This window comes from Colletotrichum graminicola, assembly GCF_000149035.1.
Source record: "Colletotrichum graminicola M1.001 genomic scaffold supercont1.25, whole genome shotgun sequence".
Lineage (NCBI taxonomy): Eukaryota > Fungi > Ascomycota > Sordariomycetes > Glomerellales > Glomerellaceae > Colletotrichum > Colletotrichum graminicola.
Window position 1 is genome coordinate 105,502 of NW_007361029.1, and position 13,668 is coordinate 119,169.

At 49.8% G+C, this 13,668-nt stretch overlaps 4 protein-coding genes across 4 annotated transcripts; 3 read left to right on the top strand and 1 right to left on the bottom strand.

Moving 5' to 3' along the window:
• Positions 1-891: 891 nt before the first annotated feature.
• GLRG_06535 (uncharacterized protein) lies at positions 892-1,811 on the top strand (the record flags this gene model as incomplete). Its single annotated transcript, XM_008097220.1, has 3 exons — positions 892-934; positions 989-1,341; positions 1,401-1,811. 3 exons carry the CDS (start codon positions 892-894, stop codon positions 1,809-1,811), a joined length of 807 nt encoding a protein of 268 aa, XP_008095411.1.
• A 5,213-nt stretch (positions 1,812-7,024) lies between these two features.
• GLRG_06536 (major facilitator superfamily transporter) lies at positions 7,025-8,987 on the top strand (the record flags this gene model as incomplete). Its single annotated transcript, XM_008097221.1, has 8 exons — positions 7,025-7,256; positions 7,327-7,469; positions 7,537-7,585; positions 7,643-7,807; positions 7,865-8,259; positions 8,325-8,392; positions 8,447-8,619; positions 8,689-8,987. The coding sequence occupies 8 exons, from the start codon at positions 7,025-7,027 to the stop codon at positions 8,985-8,987; spliced, it is 1,524 nt and encodes a 507-aa protein (XP_008095412.1).
• A 39-nt stretch (positions 8,988-9,026) lies between these two features.
• GLRG_06537 (NUDIX domain-containing protein) lies at positions 9,027-10,657 on the bottom strand (the record flags this gene model as incomplete). The annotated part of the gene is made up of 2 exons (XM_008097222.1): positions 9,027-10,470; positions 10,554-10,657. The coding sequence occupies 2 exons, from the start codon at positions 10,655-10,657 to the stop codon at positions 9,027-9,029; spliced, it is 1,548 nt and encodes a 515-aa protein (XP_008095413.1).
• Positions 10,658-11,748: 1,091 nt separating this feature from the next.
• On the top strand, positions 11,749-12,410 carry GLRG_06538 (UMTA methyltransferase; the record flags this gene model as incomplete). Its single annotated transcript, XM_008097223.1, has 3 exons — positions 11,749-12,117; positions 12,148-12,270; positions 12,300-12,410. The coding sequence occupies 3 exons, from the start codon at positions 11,749-11,751 to the stop codon at positions 12,408-12,410; spliced, it is 603 nt and encodes a 200-aa protein (XP_008095414.1).
• Positions 12,411-13,668: the final 1,258 nt, after the last annotated feature.

Consider the following 13,668-nt stretch of genomic DNA (forward strand, 5'->3'; position numbering starts at 1 on the left):
TAGAAAAAGGAAGAAAAATAAAGAAAGCGGCCGGAGTCTTACACACAACCAACCACCAGGCGGCGTGTTTCCTAAATCAACGTCAACGTGTCCGCCTCTTACGATAGCGCCGTCCCGCCATAAGCCTGCCTTGGCACTAATAGCACAGCCTAGTCCGTCGACGTCTCGCTTCACCGACTCATGCAGGAACCGGGTTTCATGCAAGAACACAAGAGTGTATGTCTTACATACGTGCCAACTAAGCCCCTTCATTAAGCCAACTCAACTCAAGCGTCATCAAGCTTGTCTGCCATGCAAGCCAGAACCACTCACGGGACTGCAGACCAACTATTCTTGCGAAAGACTTGGTGTGCTCAAGAACTGAAACATTTATCCCACCATCTGATTCGTGGCAGCGCATCCTACGACAGCTGCCATGGTTGGCTTCGAAAGATACGTCAGTAATATCATGAGGCTCCCTCAGCCACGCCCTTGCCCCCCATGTTTGATACTGACTGAGCAGAACATTTCCTTAAGAAATAGTTCGGATTGAATACTCAGGTCCCTGCCACAGCGCACCAAATGAGACCATCCACCCCACGTTCGTGTTCGTGCGTCAAAGATCGCCTGAAAATCGGCCGGCCGTCCATTGGCTCGTCGGCCACGTCGGAGGCTTCGGTCTTGGGGCGCTGACCATGTCGCACATCCCCAAGCGTAACTCCGTCGACGTAGTAGAGACCGGCGCCAATGCCATGTCGTTTATTAGTGTCTTATATGACAGCCGCTGTCAGCCCCCGTTCCTCCACGTTGCTCGCCTTCTAGTCTGAGCTTTTTTTCTGTCAGTATTGGCAGAATAATCGACGAAATTCAGAACGTCTATTTTCCAACAAAAAGAAATAGGATATCAGCATTATGAGCGCGACAATACTAACCCTAATTAGTCTTGCGGCTTTCGGTACGATCTCTCATCCTCACCATCGCCTGTCTATTCTCGACTAATCCTAACCAGTGTCTTTCGGTGTGGCCCAACAGTTCCCAGGTGCCCCGGGTAATGGAAACGGAAATGGCAACGGGTTCGGCAATGGGAACGGCGGCAACGGATTCGGAGGTGGCAACTTCAACAACTTTGTGGGCTTCAACATTCAAGAGGCGATGCACACGCGGAGAGTCCACGGTATTCTGGCTACCATCGCCTTCGTCATCGTCTTTCCCATAGGCTCGATTGCCATGAGAATCATCCCGGGTCGTTTCTGCTGGCTTCTACACGCTCTCATCCAGATGGCCGGCTTTGTTCTATACATCGCTGCTGCTGCATTGGGTATCAAGTTGACTCAAGATGTCAGATTTGGCGGCACAAGTCTGGTGAGCTTCCTACTGCCCCCAAAGGAAAACTTTGTGACGTGCCTGTTGACAGCAATTAGTTTGAGATCAGCACCATTAACTTTCACCCCATCATCGGGCTTGTCATCCTCGCCGTTTTCTTTTTCCAGCCCATCTTTGGCTACATCCACCACATACAATTTAAGAAGTATGGCGTCCGCCAGACCTGGTCGCACATTCATCTCGCCATTGGCCGCCTCCTCATCCCTCTGGGCATCATCAACGGCGGTCTGGGGCTTTACATCTCTAACTCGCCCAAGGAATTCAAGATCGTGTACGCCATTCTCGCTGCCGTTTTCGGCATCGCTTGGATCTTTGTCGCTGTAATTAGCGAGAGCCGTCGCAGTCGCCAGCCGGCTGTCGTGGTTGTGGAAGAGCACAAGCTCATGGGACAGTCTCATGGACGCCAGAATCTTAGCCCTGGATCTTCCATGTCGGGGCCAAAGCATTGAGTCAACGATGCGTGTTCTTATTATGATTGATGATGTTGCAGACGATAGTTGCAGGCTTACTTTGCGGGATTGAGATAATAGCTCTCTACCAGGTACGATTTCGTTTCGTAGTTATGTTTACATGAAGAAAATTTTGGGTTATGAGTAAAGAAATGAATTATTTGACTTAGTTAAACTTAAAACGACAGATCCTCATCATGGGTGAAAATTCGAACCGTGACCCGGGCTCGAATTGAACCCACACACAAACTGTTGGCATTGGGAAGGAATCAAAAAAGCCCAGCCTGAAAATCCTATCATAGCATATAGAACTCAATTTGAGATTTTCCATCAACTATCTCCAGCTTCATGATGCGTTGGGATGCAGGTTCCAACCCGTAAAGACGTACCATTGTTTGTGTGAGACCCTCCGAGAATTACAACGGGCCAAAGACATAGAATAAGCATACGTTTCTACCCCTGATAAAAGCCGAAGCCCAAGTTTCAAGATCAGTGGGAATCAAGACTTTTCTAATAACTGAGGCTAAGAGCCTGATCGGCAATTCCGATAGCAGACCGATAACAGCAGTACTCCGATAAGAAGATGATATTGGAGTTGCCGATCAGGCTTCAAGTATAGCAGACATGTATATATCTGCAAATGGTATGTTTCCTCGTATTAATTGAATCCATGTCACTTTAACAGAACACAGTGACAGGCAGTAACGCACCTGTGAACTGCAATAAGTCACAGGAACCAAGCAAGAACCTTGCGGGAGGCTAAGGGTGCCTCATCGCGAAGCTAAGTCCACGGCACTGATTCTGCCATGACCCTGGCCTCGACACGGCAGACTAGCACAGCATGAGACGTTTGTTAGATTTTCTACGTTGTAGCCTTTGAGCGATGTTGCTAATATATGACGCGTTTCCACGGACCCAACATTTGAATCAACAGCTCTCGTATCTGCTTCTGTCTCGTATTGTGCCCCTCTTCGCCCTTGTCAAGGCGTGCCAGCCGAGGCCGCGTCGGATTCATTTATGCAGGTTGACGATTGCCGCTGCGCTATATAATTTCTTTCCATATCTTGAGAACAACTTCCTTAACTTAAGAAAAGCTCGACGAACTATTCCGCAAAGACATTTACGTTTACAAAATCCACATCCATCACATCTTGGAATTGCTCACAGCTGACTGAGGCTTAGAGTTTACTACGGCTAAGAAGGCACGGTTTAGATATTAGACGCTAGAATGATTTAGCATTAGGTTTCGGAAGAGAAAGTACAATAAACCTTTTGAGATGAACCGCAACGTCTGCTAAGATAGTGTCAAGTAATTATCATATCTACGCATGGCATGGGTAGAAATAGCCATGTGTGATGGTCTGTGCGCGTGATAAGCCATACACGTGGCGGCCACAACTAGTACTTGCCACGAACTTATTCCCAGCTGGTCACCCCTTTGCTCCTAGATACGGTTTCCTCTGAGGCGTCTTGGGCAGTGGTAGGGGATGGGGGAAGTTTCGAAGACATAAATTAGAAATCAGCAACAATGCCATACCTGAGATAGCTGGTAGCTTGATAGCGGTTCTTGTAATACTGAAAGACATTATCGACGTCATATCCTTGTGAGAGAGCTTGCCGAGCTTGGAGTCTTTGCAGATAGTCTCTGCATCATTCGGAATGTAAGAGCCACACAGCCCGCTGGAATTGATGTGGCGAAAAGTATATCAGTAAACCACCGGCACTTAGGCGCAGCTTTCAACCACCGACTTGATTTCGGTTTTCTTGGATACGGTGGTTAGCCAAGGATACCATGTCCACGACCCGGAGGTTATCTCCGCATTCCGATGTCGAAGGGAATGTGGTGTCGTACGCAGCGGTGTGGCCGACTCAGTCAGCCTTTCCTTGTCTAGTAAGAGAGCATATATTTTTGAGTGGGTATTCTTCCCAACAGACGGGTTGTTTATCAACAAGCATTGAAGCATCTTAAATTTTGTTTGCGATAGCAGATAAAGCATTGACACAAAAATTGGGCCCTGGTTAGGGCATCAAATATCTCTTGAGACTCAAAATTTCCACTTTCTGGGGACTCTGGCAGTCAACTCCTTTCAAAGCGAATAGCCTGGGTCTCTAGGCTTTTGTGGTAAGTGGATTGCTCACCATAACCGTCTGAAAGAGGCTTCTATTTCGATGCAACGCTCCAACTTTGATAGTAAGCTACTGCATTTGGTAGGATATTATATTATACCCCTTGATAGCTGTCATTTGTACCGGACGTTGTAAGTATTCTCGCTGAGGTGGCAAGTGATGTGCTCAAAACTACGTTTTCAGTTGTCCCAAAAATGCCTTGTTCAAACCCTTATGTGGATCTGTGGCACAACAGATAAAAGAGAGATGTGCCACATGTTCCAAGCTAGAGTTGGGCACCGGTCTTGAAGTATTATGCTAGCCACCATTGGCTCCATAGGTGTAGCCGGTAACTGAAACCCCCCCAAACTCTTGGAGAGCGGTAGAACCCCCGAGGACACTTCCAAGACACCAAAGAGGGGGCCCGGAAACTGGAGTAGGGCAACAGTAGAAGGAATACAAGATAAGCATTGCAAAGATTGCGCGTTTCAATCGACAGCACGCCGGCAAAACAGGAGATCCGAGCTCATCTGGAGGGCATATCATCACAATCAATAGACCATAACTGGCCTTTTATACCATTTCAAAGAAATCCCAAGTGCTGAGGCATTATCTTCAGGTTCTATTGTCTTAAAGACGATAATTGTGTCTCGGTATTGGAAACACGAAATCGAGGGTGGTCAAAGGCTGAGGAATGAATACGTTGATCCGGCGATCTGCAACAAGAACGGAGAAGGGGCCGGTGTCTTGATATAGACACGAAAGGGCAGTGACGGATATGAATGGCTCTTTGATTTCATCTTGACATGCGGGGTCCTAGAGGCCTACTGCACAAGGAAATAACTCGCCTTCGGGGCTGGAGTGGGATAAGATACGTCACCTATAATACATTGCGATGACCGAACCGCTGTCATGCCAGAAATTTGTGACAAGCCGGGCTCAAGGGCGAGAGATCCAGACTCACGGATGGAAGGATTGTATTCGAAGATGAGAGACTAGCTATTGCATTCTGTTGAAAGAAGTGAGTTCCAAGGTTCAGCCATCACCGTTTGAAAGCAAGTCAGGGCAATTGTCATGTTTGTCAACGCTATCACGGGTAGCTGGGGGATTACGGGCCAAATCAGGAGTGTGGGAGTGACCCCTACATCCGAGGTTACACAAGCCCGCCAGAATTAGAGAGTATTGCTAAAGTGTTGAAGAGGGTAAGACTTTCAGCCAGCACTCTGGAATGAATCGCACCATTTCGCTTGAATAGAAGGCAGAAGCCCCCTTGAAGGCAGGAAAAGCAAAGGAAGAATGTCAAGTTATGAGGACAACTTCCCTGCTACATAATGTGATAATGTATAATGGTTTTAGTGCAGCAAAATGAGACATGCGACTATTGGATACCCCATTTTGCTGGTCATCACAAATCTGGCGGGGGAAGGGTGGTCGGTCATCGTGGCTACATTCAAATCGGGGCTGGAGCCTCGAGGTCTTGGGAAAGTTCACTAATCCTACGCACCGTCCACGTTTGAGTCCGAGGCCAATCCTACAACGAAGCGTTCAGGGAGCCATAAAGGGAGAGCTCAGGCCATCGGCTCATGGACAGTTTACTGGACTCGTAAGCCATCCTGTGTTGTTACAATCCTTGAGACCATCGTGAGGCGAACTTGATCCAAATAGAGACACCTCTTGGGGACAGCGTTCTTGGAACCTACGGGAGCCTCTCGCGCAGGGGGTCATCCAGCGAGCACTAGTACGGAAGTAACACATGTGTTATGCACCTAAGAAACGCCAATCGAAGACCCAGAATCCGGGACAGGAAACAGGGCTGATAGTGTGTGCACCACTTAGGTACTACATTTGCTCCGTGACCCAGGCCCCCGGCGCCGTCATCGATCTTACGCTGCACGGTACTTACCATTCTGCGATCTGGATTGGACCAGCTGTGGGAAGTGAGCCGAAATGACGCCCGGAATATGTACATGCCACAATACCACCTGACGCCTCGTGCTCATGCAGTCAGTTGAAACCCATGTTATCTGCCCACTCTTCCATCTGCCGGCCCGCCAATGAGTCGCCGACAAAAAATACCAACTCGGCTCAACGGCTTGAAGCGGAGGTGTTTGGCTTTTGTTCTATCAATGTTGACCAAGCCCGCTGCCCCCTCCCCTCCCTTACATGCGATATCAGCCACTCAAACTTTACATCATCAGATCACGCCCCCCTTTTGCTCACAATGGTTCAATGGTACCTTGATCCATGAGTGTCAAAAGTCTCCCTCGCCTGCTGCTTGCTTTTCTAGGTTCCCCTCGGCCCCCGTTTCACTAGGTAGCCTTAGACCGGTCTGGCCCAGGTGGCCAAAAAGACTAAACAATCCACGGTGCTAGAAAGCTAATGGCCCCCTTTGGAGCCGAGATTCCTAGTGGCTGCGCCAAGTGCGTCGCCAGGGACTAACCAGACCAAGACTCCATTCAACACAGACGCCATGGCTCAACGCGCGCTGTATCAGGGTCATGAGGGATGTAGGACTACAAGTACTCTACAGGTCGGAAGAGGGTCCGGCCCATCAGAAAGCACGCGTAAACTGACGTGATATGAAGAGAAGAACAGGGCCTTTGGGTTCTCTCGGCAGGCAGGCAAGATGTCGAGCAAAAATCTCCATCCAGCTCACCAAAGACGATTTTCTCCACTCGAGGCAGATAGAAAACTACAGCACTGCTAATGTGGGATGTTGCTGCATTGCTTACCGTCTTTTCCACCTTCATCGTACCGTTAACCATTCACAGCTCGGTATCAACTCATTGACCCCAGGCTGTCAGCCTTTTAGGGCTGATCGAGGGGCGAATGACTGCAGCTGCTGCCTTATACTAGAAAGTGTGACCCCGAGTCATCGCATGTCCAAGCGTGATAGGCAGATGAGGTTGAAGATCCACCAAACTGGTGCAACCACACTGTCCTGAAAGTCTTCGCCAGGTCCGTCGATGAACGTTTCGCAGTATAAAGGACACTGAAGCAAAGGAACCAAGTCAAGGTATCCTTGACGATCAGTTATTAGACTGAGACTGGAAAGGAATAACTAGCACCAACAGCCGACAGAGCCGTAGCAAAAAAAAAATAAAGCAATGAGTCGCCCGTCACAGAGCACCGACGCCGAAGGGACAGCTTCCAGGTCCTCGATCTCGGCGGTCAAAGCCCTCCGAGATCAGGCAGGAGAAGGCACTCAGGCCATCGACGAGTCTGCGATGGACCGAAGGGTCAACAGGAAGATGGACATTGCCCTTCTTCCGCTACTCTCTCTTCTCTACTTGTTCAATGGTTTGGACAGGGGAAACGTGGGAAATGCCCAAACCCAAGGTACATCACACGCTACCCGGCGGCTGGCCTCGAATCATTGAGTAACTGCGTTACTTACAATAGAAATCAGGATTCACTAACGACATTGGCGCTGTGCCGGACGATTTGAACCTTGCCGTCTCACTTTTCTTCCTCACCTTTGTCCTATTGCAACCGCCCTCTGCAGCCATTGGGAGGTGGCTTGGAGCTAAGCATTGGATCCCGATCATGATGGTAAGGAATGCTCCCCGGAAAGGAAACAAAATGAGATATATTTGGAAGCTGACCAAGTTGTGCGCAGGTTGGCTGGGGGCTTGTCACTTTGTGTCAGGCATTTATCAAGGGCCGAGGTAAGTCATCCCCAGCCTGTTATGCTGGCAAATCTCTAACCTTTGTTTGTCAAACAGAATCCCTTATCATAACCCGCCTTCTGATCGGCGCCTTCGAAGCCGGTTTCTACCCGACCGCCGTCGCATACCTTTCGTTTTTTTATTGCAGATACGATCTCGCCGTAAGAGTCGGCCTCTTTTACGGACAATATGCGGTTGCAGGTGCCTTTTCAGGGGCAATCTGTATGTTAACCAAGCTATACTCGTCATCCCTGGGCTATTTCTCTAATGCGGCAACAGCATACGGTGTTTTCCATTTGAATAACGGTCGATTGAAGAATTGGCAGTATCTATTCATAATCGAAGGCGCGTTGACGGTGTTCTTCGGTTTGCTCGCATGGATTCTCCTTCCCGCCAGCCCTGGCTCCGCTTGGTTCTTGACCGCGCAGGAACGTCGCTTCGCTGCAGACCGGATGAAGGCGGACAATGCTCTCTTTGTCGAGCACACATACGACTCTGATGGCGTGGAGCAGGATCGCCTGACGAAGCGCGATTTCGTCGAAACTGCCAAGGACTGGAAGTTCTGGTACGTTTTGGCGTTCAACATCTGTGCCAGCGTGCCCGGCCAGGCATTTTCCGTGTTTCTGCCGCTCGTTGTGCAAGGGCTGGGTTATTCGTCGATTGAAGCCAACTTGGTTAGTATTTGCAATCTCTGAATACTCGAAAGGGTCTTGGAACTGATAAAGAAAATGTGCCTCAGATGTCTGTTCCACCTTATGTTTGCGGCGCCGTTGGCCTATACTGTTTCACTCTTAGTTCTGACTATCAGTATGTAGTCTAAAATACCGTCGGATTGGGAATTGCAAACTGATATCTACATAGCAAGGAACGCGGTTACCATATTCTGGTAGGAATCTTGGTTGCCCTCATTGGCTTGATCGCAACTGTAACAGTCGAATCAAGCGGCAGAAAATATGCAGCGCTTTGCGTGCTTCTCCTTGGAAGCTATGTTGCTGCGCCTTTGACGGTTGCGTGGCTTAGTGGCAATACGCCAGGTATGCGAATAATACAACAGGCGCGAGGACCTTATGAGGAAAAACTCACTAATTCGTTTCTACCACCAGAGCCCGGTAAACGATCACTCGTCCTCGGCCTCAATGGCTTCGGTAACATCGCTGGCGTTATCGGTGCGCAACTATACCGTTCAAAGTATAAGCCTGACTACAAGGTCCCATTCTATATAACACTGGGTTTCGTGGCTGTGGCGCTCATGGGATACCTTTCTTACAGGCTCACACTTGCCGCCGTCAACCAGAGGAAGTTGGAGATAATGCGGCACAATTCACAAGAAGAAATCGAAAAGGAGCGTACGGACGGGACACGGTACGCTGACAAAAAATGGACGTTCATATACGGCCTTTAATGGACATGATCTATGGAACAAAACAAAAAGGTGTTGGGGTTAGACATCGGAGAAGAAGGCATCCGCCTCACGCCGAATTCGGCCTGCAAGGTTTGATATATCCTTCGCGCTCTTCTGGCCGTCCTCAAGCATATATCCATCGATAAGATTCGTAGGCACCCATTCGAAGTAGACGTTCCTGACACTCATCTTCATCCCCATTGCGTCTGGGTTCGTACTTTGTGCGCTGCTCGAGAAATTCATGGCGGCTTCTTTCAGGGCGCTGTTGTGCTTCCAGGACACCGTTACCTCCTCAATATCGTTCTCTTCAAACCCAGGCGGCCCGTATGGCAGGATCTTCTCGTTCTCGGCTAGGACCAAGACCTTGACATGAGGAGAACAGTGCTTGGCCGAGAGGACTGCTGGCAGCGAGCCCGTCTTGTTACTCGTTGATCCATCCTCTTGGATGATGTCGGCGCCAACCAGGACCAGATCCACGTCCTTGCTCGCGAGCGCTGCGGCGGCATCAGTGTAAATGGCGATCTCTACTTTCTTCTCTCTCTGCCCTGACTCACGCAGAGAGTTGACAAGGCGAGATGCCATTGACACACCCTCAAAAAGGGGCCGCGACTCTAGTACTCTAATGTCAAATTCAGAGTCGAACCCTGCGATCGCTCTCTGAAGACACTCAAGAATGGTCGAGCTTGATGACAGGGTGAGGACCCGGACCGGCCGACCGGAACCGTGCTTCTCTCTGAGGAAAGCCTCAAAAGACTTCCAAATTCCTTCCACCGAGGTGTCTCTCAATGCCGTAAAGTCACGTAATTTGTGCATGACTTTGTCCAGAAACTCAGGTGTCACCCTGTCGTCCTTGACTTGCTGTACTTCCTTTTCGACGATGGTCAGGGATCGTACGATGTTGTTGAAGATCGCAGCGCCCATGCTCTCCCGTCCGTTCTTCCAAAGATGCCAGGCCGCAAGTCGAGTGTTCCGCCACCACTTTTCCAGAGAGCCATCGGTCTCGATGCTAGACTTCTCGGAGATCACCGACAGGAGAACATCAAGCGCCTTTCCCGCCAGCTGCCGTGCCCCGCTCTCGTGATCTTTCTGCAACGCGAGCAATCCCTCGCTCAAGACCTTTGCTCTGTTCTCACCAAGCTCGATCTCGAACCAAATACGTCTTAGGCTCTCAGCCAGCCGCGGCACGCCACCAAATTCATCAACATCGCGGACCTCGTGGGGGTCAAACCACTGAAATCCCTGATGCTCCCAGTCAATCTTGATGCGCGACTCGTCCTCATGGGACTTGAGACGGAAAGCAAAGGGGTGGATAGTCCATTCGCGGCCGATCTTCTCGTCAGCAAAGTGGTAATCCTTTCCTTGGCGGAGCAGCGTCAGAGTTTCTGGCGTAAGCGTCGTCTCTTCACGGATCTCCCGCCAGGCAGCATCGAGGGGTGACGGGTCATCCTTCTCTATGCTGCCTGACACCGGCGCAAGGCGATTCCTTAAAGACATAAGTTAGCCACCAACAGAGCCCATGCGAATCGTTCGATGTCAGATCGTCTTGAGGTCGGGGTCTGGGCTCACGGATAAGTCCGCAAATTGCCGCTTCGTCGGAACAGGGCGACTTGCGGCCCTCGGTTGGGCGGGAACTTGAAGATAAAGGACGAAACAACTGCGCGATGGGTCATTGTCTTGGCAGTTGAATCCATTAGGCCTGGACTAGGCTTCGATATTAAGTATCTTCAATGCAAATGGTCTCGCGAGGATGACACCTGGTCGTCGCGTGTTTCCCTGGAAAGTGGATTCGGCCGAGAATGAGATCATGATGAGTAGAGACCCGAGGTGGATGGAAAGATGTCTCACAGCTGACAGCAGCTGGCAGTGCGGTCGGACTCTGCGACTTGATTCCTCCAAAACTGCCATCTCATTCTGACACACATCTATCAGTGCTTAAATAGAGTGCGCGAAAGTAAAGACCGGGCAGTACTATACCCGGTCCACTGAGAGCTCCGCGATCTCATGGAGAGGGGGTATGAAACAAATGCACATCTCAAGCTACCTCGTAGCTGAGATGTCCTAGCGGTTACGATTGACCTCATCAACTTTTTTATAACAGCTTGAATGGGTTGATACTGCTTACATTATTGACCATCAATCCAGCTTAACTTCTTAACCAATATCCCGCTCGTTAATATCGAGGCCAGTCCGAGGGTGGCTTGCTGATTAGCACTCGACAGATCTAGCCATGCCCTGGCTTGAATAGAGTGGCAGCAAGATAACATCTGATACCGACGAGTACATGGTCTGCAACGGATACAGACATTCTTGCCATTACGCTTCCCCGCGACGAGTTGCGTGACGAGGTTTAATTATTATGCTTGGCTGCTCGTGCAGCCATCGGATTCTCGCACTTGGAATCGGCATCGTAAAGACGATATTTCATCTATGTTCTCTTAAACCAGCCTCTCTGGTTAGCCCCGGCGATACAACAGGGCTCCGTTCTAACGAACGGCTTATTCAAACCGGTCACCAGGCAGTATGTCCTATGAGTCGTTACTCGGAGCTCCCGTTACCTAGCACAGCACCAACGATGCCGAAAATGAATGGGTCGCCAAGATGGGGGGTTGATGCAAATCGGAAGCTGCCTGATCGTCAAAAACAAGCTGTAGGCTGTAGCACTACGACCTAGTCTCTGGACGCATCCTCTTGAAAGCTTTTTGCTCAGAAACCATCTCGTTAAGATCCAACTCCCGTTGTTCTCCAGCTCACATCCATCATCATGTCTGAAACCATTACAAGTCCCGCGACCAACCTCCCCACGCTGCCGTCAAACACGATCGATACATCGAGTGCTCTCACTGGAGGCCCTACCTCCACCACTACGACCAGGGTTGGCGACAAGCAGCTGCCAACTGATGCTTCCATGATAGATTACAGAATCTTATCTTACTCGGCGTCTTTGATATCGATCGTTATCGAGTACCCAGATGAGTATGGTCGCCGACGCCATGCCTGCCGAAACGGTTCATACCAGTTTCCCGATGACGAGAGAGAAATGGACAGGCTTGACTTCTACTATTCTTTGATAGCCAAGGCCATCCACAAGATCTTTCTGGCTCCTGCTGAAAAAGGCAAAATCCATCGTATTGTGAATGTTGGCACTGGTACAGGCATTTAGGTAACTGAAACAAGTGATAAGTTCCATAATGCTGGAGTTTTTGGCATCGGCTTAAGCGCTATCCAGCCCAATTTCGTTCCAATAAACGTCAAGCTTGAGATCAATAGCGCCGAAAACTTAGAAGTAAGAGTTGTCAACTTAATTTTCACAAGGTATATGCTTGCTTGATTATCAACTGGCTTGAGTTTATGCGTAAATTCTCCACAAACTTGAACAACAATGGATGGCTGGGCTGTGTTTCAAGATTATTAAGTCTTGTTTGACAGAGACGACGGGACATTGAAAGATGACCAGAGATGATGAGATGGATTAAAGTGGCAACCGGGGTTTCTGACGAGGTTGGCCGTGAGTTCAACCTAAGTTATGCAACTAGGGTAAAGGAGCCGGCTGTCAAAGCATTACCCACAAGCACTATGAAAATCCTATCAGACACTGGGCTAAGGACCTTATTATAGGAGATTGGGATGATAAATCTCATGTAACTGCTGGATGGCCTTGAGGCTTGCACCTTGCAGCTATTTTGCGGGACTTTCCACACTCATATGAAGTACTGCATTATCTATGGTCAGAAGGTGGAGAGCGAAGAGGAAGATGACAATGAGGACCAGGAGAAGTAGGAATGACATCTTGCGGTAGCTTCAGTGAATCAAACAGCTTATGCTCTTTTGCAGCCCGGCCATTTCACAACGTTGCGAGTCAGGGATGTTCGTCCCAAGACTCGCCATCAAGCAGCAAACCGGTTTCTGGGCCTCGTTGTAGACCATTAAATCCACAGATGGCTAAACTTGCCAAGTCCGTTCGATCCAAGGTGCGGTATGGAAACCCCGGATGATGTCGTTGATCAGGTGGCAGAGCACCTCTCGAATGGCTTTCTGGACTGTTCGCGCCTGGCATGAACCTGTCAGAAAAGGTGCATGTGCGGCATTGACGGTGTTGGTTATCACTCAAAGGGATATCCCGAGGTCACACATACATATGTGGTAGGATCGTGGTGTAGTTGTTGCTTGTTGTATCTAGACTTCTGGCACCCACTGGTGGCATACCCTTGTTGTAGGGAAAGGGTGGATACTGCCGGGGTGGCGGTGTGTCACGTGAAAATCACGTGACCCGCCTCCCTGGAGCATATCTCTCGTATGCCAACAGACGGAAATGGTTAGACGATGAAACAACCAGGTTTGTACGACGCACGCCATACTGGAGACAGACAGAGTGCAAGAAGATCGCGTCCGATACGGGCCTCGGGAGGGCGATGCACGAATCACAGGGTCAACCCCTCTCCGGGGTGGCGTTCAGAAGGGGCCACAGGATGGCCGTTCGGCAGCCGCACGGCTGGGAAAACGGAGGAGCAGGGACAGGCATTTGGCTGCCCCTTGACGGCGCAGAGCGGCAGGGACACGCTCTTTCGCTTCGTCAGCCTGTGAGTGGTTTAAGTGATGGATGCTCATAGGTAGTAAGTGATGGACGACTGTTTGCAATCCATGGGTAAGGTAGGGTAGGATAGACGATGTAGCGAATATCTTT